Source organism: Belonocnema kinseyi, chromosome 4, assembly GCF_010883055.1.
Source record: "Belonocnema kinseyi isolate 2016_QV_RU_SX_M_011 chromosome 4, B_treatae_v1, whole genome shotgun sequence".
Lineage (NCBI taxonomy): Eukaryota > Metazoa > Arthropoda > Insecta > Hymenoptera > Cynipidae > Belonocnema > Belonocnema kinseyi.
Window position 1 is genome coordinate 85,264,711 of NC_046660.1, and position 7,952 is coordinate 85,272,662.

Consider the following 7,952-nt stretch of genomic DNA (forward strand, 5'->3'; position numbering starts at 1 on the left):
CAACAGATTTCAAGAGACTTCACAGATTTTCTAAGCATTTTAAGTGATTCAAGAATATTTCAGGATTTTTATGAATTTCAAGTAATTTGAGAAGACTTCAAAGGATTCAGAGAGATCTGAACGATTTTTTAAACAAATTTCTAAGCGTTTCAAAATATTTCACGGAATAATACAAAACTTCTAAAGGTTTCAGGTAGTTTCATAAGGTTTCAAGGGATTTCTAGAAATGTCTAGAGACCCCAAACTATTTAAAAAGATTTTAAGGATTTTTAATGTATTTCAAAGTATGCTGAGATATTTCAAGAGATTTCAAGTTATTTCCAAAGATTTCTAATCATTTTACGGATTTAGGAGGTTTTATATGAAATTCAAAATACTTTCAAGTAATTTAATGTGACTAAGGATTTCAAATAATCTTAACAAGTTTCAAGAATTATGACACACTTCAAAAAAGGACTTCAAGAGTTTTTAAACAAATTTATGGGCTTTCAAAAATGTTCAATTGATTATGATGGAATTAAAATTTTGTTTGGAGGTTTTTAAAGTACTTAAAATTATTTGCAGGGATTTTATGAAGTTTCAAAAAATATAGAATTTCATTAGCTTTAAGAAGATTTCAAGATATTTTAATCTATTTTGAAAGGTTTCAAAGGATTCAAAATATTTCAAGAGTGTATTATTTATTTGTATTGTTCTTATAGGCTTGGTATTAATTAAAAGTTCAGACACTATACGTGATAATTAAATCGAAATTCAAATTAATTATTTTTCTTTTATTTGTGCTCTTAATTCATGATTATCAACTGTAAGTTGCATTATCCACTGTATTGGGTTTCTCCTACTTAAAATATGGAAATATTCAATGTTGCTGTGCATCGCGCGCGTTTTTGTTTGCTTGTAATTAATAAAAAATCACTGTAATTATCAATCTTTAAATTGTTAGAATGGCTACTATGCATGTAAAAATACAAGCCATTACACAATATCAATGGAACACAACGACCTATTTTATAGGTAGCATCGTTCAGTGAACTGTCAAAGACTCGACAATTATCAAAGAGTTAATCGTATCAATTAAATAGTAGGCTCTTTTATGACAATCGAAGCACTGTCTCTAGATCAATGTTAGCATCCGCTCGGACGAAAAAAAAAGTAATAATAAAAAAGAAAGGAAAAAATCTACAACGATTTTATCATTAGGCTACTCTCAGTGAATTAACTATTTCTGCAGTGTAATGGTATGGCTTCAATATGGTTGCGATTGCTCAATCTATTATGATCAAAACAGAAGCTGCGATTAAATTCTTTATCCACGATTTTTCGCGCTTGAGTGAAAAAACAAATCATTCATGGGAAAAATAGCTTCTTTAAATTCAATAATTTTTTTATAATTGATTTACTTAAATTATTTTAACAAGAATCAGAAAGAAAAAATTTTATTTATGGATTGTAGTAAGTGCATTCTAAGAGTTATATTAGCCGCAAGGGAAAAAAATTGAGAACCAACTAGTGCCGGCATTTTTAATTAATTGTGTTACTTTATTTTCAAGTATTTTTCCCTGATTTCAAGCGGGGACTCAACGATAAATATTAAAATGTTTTTTTCTCTTCCTTTTCAGAGAGATGTCAGCAAATCGACAACAGAGTTCGTTAATCACGAGCAGCTGACTAGTATGGTAGCGAGGGATGTCGTTGATGACACCCGATTCGAAAAGATCACAACCACTGGGCCAAGGTCACCGGCAGAATCACCTCAAAAGGTCTCCCCGGATCGACCTGGTTATCCTAAAGGAACTGCGAATCTCAATGATGATAAGCCCAAATCAATACCAGCAGCTGGAAAGCCGAGTCGACCTCAACGACGAGATGAAAGCCCACGACGAGTCGGAGATAAACCGGGACCAAAGAGGTACGATAATGTATATTTATATTCTCTAACTAATAAGGAGATTATACTTTGTCAATTTTTTAAATTACAAAATACCTCTTTTGTGATCTTCTATCTTTTAATTAAAACTATTTCGAGCAGAGATTTGAATTGTCTCAATTTGTAAATTCTAAGATTGATCTAAATAATGAATAGGTTATTTCTCGTTTTTAATTTATGTTGAGTAATAATTTTCTTAAACTTTCCCCTATAGAAAAAAATTTATACAATAAACAAGAAATAGTTTTTCATTTATGTTGAGTAATAATTTTCTTAAACTTTCCCCTATAGAAAAAAAATTTATACAATAAGAGAGATAAGAAACTTCCGAAAGGAAGGGAAATTTTTAATTCTTAAATTTTCATTCACGTGAATTAAATTGTAATACATTTTTTAATTCTAAATAGCGGTATTTAATCAATTTTAATCTTCTAAATTGTTTATGTGGTCGAATTTTATATGTATAGAAGTTTCAATTTCAAATTTTCGAATTGTAATTTTGAACTTCACAAACTAGTCTTTTCCCGTCTATATTCAAATTACCGATTATTCTTGCTTGTTTCGTGACTTACGAATTTTGAGATATTTTATTTTTTTCGTGAATTTAGAAGGTTTTATGCACTGAGGAAATTGTTTACATTTTCATCATTTATGATTGAGAAAGTATTAGAATTGTCCGAAATTTGACACCACAGTTTTTCAACGGATCTCCACGTTTCAAGGCCCCCTGAATCCGAAAATCAAGTTTTTACGATGGCATATGTCTGTTTGTCAGTCCATCCGTCCGTAAACACGATAACTCTCGAAAAAACGAACGAATCAAATCCATCTTTGGCACACTTTTTTAGGTCCTAAAAGAAAGGACGAGTTCGTTAGCCAGCCATTTTTAATGAAAATTCAAAAAGAGAGCAGATTTTGAAAATTTTTGAGACCACGTTTTTTTTAATTTGAAAATTCTATGTACGGATATTCATAGTATTAAAAAGGACAAACAATTTATTCTTATGACTTTTTCGATAAAAAGAACATTTTCGGAGTAATAGTATTTTCAAAATTTTTTAAATCTACCAAAATTAAAATTTTAATCCAAAAAACGCACGATATGAAAAAAAGTCAAGAGAAGAAATACATTTTCAAAAAATTATGTTTAAGCAAATAAATTTATTTTACATTTCTAACTTGTTATTGTTGTTTACTGTTTGTAACAGTATGTTTAAAAATCGCCATAATTTACGAAGCAACAGGTAACTTTTTAAAATTTTCAAGAATTTAAATTTGTACGAATCCACAGAACGAACAGAAGATATTTTGAATTCCCAATGAATCTCCCAAAAAGTTTGATAACACTAATGAAATCTCGCGAATCCCGTGCAATTTTTAAAATCCTTAAGAAATACTTTGAAATTTGTTTAATACTTTTGAAATATTTTTAAATCTCTAGAAATCCTGTGAAATGATTTATAATCTAGTGCAATTTTTCAAATCTTGTGAAATCATCAGCATCCTTTGTCTTCCCTTGAAATCCTACAAATTCATTTGAAATCCTTGCAATTCTTCGCCATTCCTTAAAATACTTGTGAAATCCTTTGAAATCTATTTGAATCGGTTGAAATCCCGTAAAATCCTCTGAAATTATTAAAATTCCTTGAAATACCTTGAAATTTGTCTAATTATAAATTTTTTGTGATCTGTACAATCTTCAAATCTGATTGCTACTCAAAAATCCCTTTGGAATATATATTTTACTCCATTTTTCAATTCCCAGATTGGAATTTTTCCGTAATTTTATTCTTCTAAATATTGTTTGAACTACATTTGAAATTTTAAGAAATGTTATTTTCAACCTGCAACCAGTACAAATAAAAATACGAACGATTATCAATTTTGAAATTTAAAAAAGCGGTAAAAGATCAGGCAAATTCCATCTCGGAAATTTGATTTTGATTACTCGGTAATCCAGGTATTAGAAAAAATAGAAAATCAAGCAAATTATATTAAAAAAAATAATAAAATTCTAATAACTGGTACGCTCAGTATTATAAAACAATTTTTTTTTATTGAGGATTTATATTGAAACATAAAGCTTAAAAGCTGTTTTCAATACCTTTACTGTTTTAATGTTCTTTAACTCATGTGATCTGTTCAATGTCACGGTGAGAATTGCACATGAGTATTTTTATTTCTGACATCACCTCTTAAGGATAGTTGATTGTACAGAAGTCAGAAAGAACACAGATGTTCGAAGTATCTAAATTTATTTATCTAGGCTAAGTATCAAAAATGTGTAGCATTAATATTTCAGTCCTCCTATTTCTTCAAATTTTATTAAATAAAAGTTTAACTTTTAATGCTATAAATATATTTGAATCATGTGATAAGAATTGATTTACAATCCTAAAAAGATGGTTTTCATTTTACTGAAATGAAAATAATACCGAATATACTACACTAAAGATAACTTCCATCTGGAAAAAAACAACTTTTATCTAGCCATTTTTAGTCTTTTGATTTTCATGCAAATACAAATTTTTAATTTGTTGCCTGCTTAACTATAAATGAATCATTTCCGACCGCAAAATTCTAAGAAAATTCTTTGACAATGTCTAACAACTCAAAAAGACTGAAGGCAAGGAAATAAGTCAGAAATACTTCTATGAACGATTCTTTTTAAATTACTAAGAATTGATCAGTTGAGTGCAATAACGGTGCTTATGCATTTTCAAAAGTCACTTGTTCTTAATTTGTTCTTCATGAAATGATGTACAAAAATAAGAAAAATAAATTATTTCTAAAAATGTGTCCAGACAACCAAAAAACTCTGAATTTTTCGGGAAAACGAAATAACATTCTGTAAAATCGAAATCACCGCTTAAAGACAAAACAAAAATTTGCTCCTGAGCTGATGTGTTTCTAAACTGAGGCCAAAAAAGTATGATTAAAAAATATTATTCAGTTCCGAGAAATAGAATGTGGAAGTTTACAATAGCAAAGTTTTAAGAGTATAAAATTTGAACAGGTTTGGTTGCGAATCACGAAAAAGTGCAATTTTCAGTTGACACAAAAAATACAAATATTGCTCCCAATATATTGAGTTGCTCAATTGGGAGAAAATGAGTTTAATTAGAAGAAGTTAACTTTTTTTTTAAATCATCTTTAGATAGCAACTAATGATATATTTTTTAATTTTAAAAAATAATACAAACTTGTTCCCGAGATATGAGGAGGCTGAATAAGAACAAATAAATTTTTATCCAAAAAAATTATTCTGTTCCAGGAAAATAAAGATTTAGTATGACGGTATCACGCTATGACAGATGATTTTTCTTTAAGAGTTCTATAAAATGAAGAAAATTATATAATATTTAAATAAACGATAATAATTTCAAGAAATAACTTTTCTGATCCTAAGGCAAACAGTGAAGTGAAAAAACCTTCTACAAGTGGCTTTTTGTAGAAAATGAGGATTGAAGAGTTTTGGTGGAATTTGATTGGTACTCTCGTTCTGAAAAAAGTTGCAAATAGTTTTATTAAACAACTTTTTCTTTGAAAAAATAAGTATTTTATTTAGTGTATTTAAAATTGTTTCCGGAGAAGAATTTGGTTAGAAAAAGGTTAAAAAAGGTCAGAGGATAGACAATTAAAACTATCTTAAAAATGAGCTTCTGAAAAAATCCTTTTAACATAACATTTATTTGATTTTTTAAGAATTTTTAATGCAAAAAGCCAATTTTCCGAAAAAATTTTTGTTATCTAGTTCCGTACTGCAACCCTTCAAGTATAAACAGCAAAATATTTAATTTTTTTCTAGACCCTCTGAAACTGGACCGAAGTCTCCAGAAAAACCTCGAGAGCATATTTCGCCATCAGATAGACCTGCAGCTGGACGTCCCAGCAGACCAGAAAAGGAGCCAAAGCCCAGCAGAGATGATCAGAGTCCTGACTCCTTGGAAAAAGAGGATATTAGTCCTAAAAACGTCCCAGATATTCTTTCCAAAATCCCCTTGAAGGAACAATGCATTTGTGAACTCTGTACTTGTGGGTGAGTCTAACCAAACTGGTCTGTTTGATTTACTTATTATTATCCCTAAAGTAATTACCATTTTAATATGAAAATTAAATATTGTAGTTTTAAATTGCAAATATCTTATTGAATTCAAAAAGTGATCACTATATTAAGTATGTTTTCTGGAAAAACCAGTTTTTAAATTGAACGCATACGCCCTGATTTCTCTTATGATTGACATTAAGCCTCACATATTTTAAGATTAAATATATTTTTTCTTATTTTTTAAATTAAATTGATTCGTCCTCCTGAGTTCAGAATAATCGCGAGATTTGTGAAGATGACGTGCTGCTCGTTTTACGTAACTCGTTTAATTTATAACAATGAGCAGTTCGCTCTGGGAAGGAAATCACAGTCGACACTCTTCCTGTTTATAATATGGAAGTAATTTTTATTCAAAATAATTTAAATAATAAGCACTCCATTTCTTCAAGTCAGATTATTTATTCCTCACGAAATTTTAGTCGTAAAAGTAGGAATTCTTAATATTATTTTTTTTACAAAATTCTTTTGCTTCTTAAGAGAAAAATATTTTTCAAACTTTAGTAGATAAAAATTATTTTTTTTTTAAATTTTGATATAGAAGCCGTAAAAAAGTACCGATTTTGGAATTTTAAATGTGTAAAATCGAACGTGTAACAGCGGTTCGTGATTATCTGAATTAATATATTTTGTTATTGGAAAGGATCCTGTTTATAATATGGAAAGAACGACATATGATCTTCAAAAGGAGAAAACAAATTTAATCACCCACATAAAAAAATTAATCGGGATGCTGAAGACATCAGAATCAAACTTTAAAACTTTCTTAGAATCCTTCGAAATTCTTTGAAATCGTATTGAATCTCCTGAAATTCCAAAAAATGTTAATCCTGTAGAATCTTATCAGATAATTTAAAATCATTCGAAATCTTTTCAAATTTCTCGAAATCTTATCAGATAATGTAAACTCGACGAAATCTTTTAAAATCCCTTCAAATCATTTTAAACTTCTTTGAAATTCCATGATTGCCCTGAGGTCTTTAAAATCCTACGAAAAATTTTTAATTTTCTTTAAATACATTAAAATACTAAAAACTAATTGTAAAAAAAAACTAATACTGACTAAAAACCTATACATTATTTTAAACGCCGTAAAATGCATAAAATCCTTTGAAATCTCTTTAAATCCACTGACTTTCCTTGAAATTTATTGAAATACTTTGTTTATGCACGATGAGTTCCACATATTTGCTTGCTAGTCAAACAGACTATCTCTCAAACTGACCAATAAAAAGGTATCAGAAGAAACCTAATAAGTGCAGTGAGCTTTTCTCCACAATTTCATATCACCCGCATAGGTAGGGAAGAAATTTTAGTGAAAAGTTACACAAAAAATTATTAGAAAACTATTAAGGGGGGAGATACCTTTAGAAAGGGTAAAACCAATCAATTTTAATGAATTTTTTTATGTTGATAAAGTAACTAAGGCATTTATTAATTTTAACATCTTTTTCTTACATTGTTAAAGTGTAAAAAAACATGTGATTTTTTTCTTTTTTTACAAAATGGCGACCCTGCAGAATATTTCTTAAAGCTTCTGCTCCGAGGCATCGAAAACTGCTGCAGCTGTCAAAATTCATCCATTTATCTAATATAAAAAAGTGTTTTTTGTTCGATTACAGTTTTAACCCCAAGAAAATTATTTAATAACCCGATATCTTTAAACTTTTAGGTATATCCTTCCGATAGTACCATAAAGAGAAACCCCTGCAAATTTCAGCCTAATCGGCCAATAACTTTTTAAGTTACAACACGAGCAGTTTTTGAAAAGACAATTTCGAGATAATCACGTTGAAAGATTCGTTACGGTATAACTATTAGTTTCAGTGACTTGCCGATCAATCGGCGATTCCGGGTCCACGTAATGAACGTAGTAAACATAGTAACGCAGTAATCAGCCTTCCCAGAATTTTTGGGATG

General features: G+C 29.1%; 1 protein-coding gene across 3 annotated transcripts in view; it reads left to right on the top strand.

The window, feature by feature from the left end:
- The window catches only part of LOC117170808, a 32,593-nt gene that overhangs the window by 13,031 nt on the left and 11,610 nt on the right, over positions 1-7,952 (top strand). For all 3 annotated transcript variants that reach the window (XM_033357850.1, XM_033357848.1, XM_033357849.1), the window contains exons 2-3: positions 1,620-1,909; positions 5,736-5,966. In XM_033357850.1, the coding sequence (XP_033213741.1) occupies positions 1,620-1,909; positions 5,736-5,966 (521 nt within the window). The remainder of the gene's footprint in view (positions 1-1,619; positions 1,910-5,735; positions 5,967-7,952) is intronic.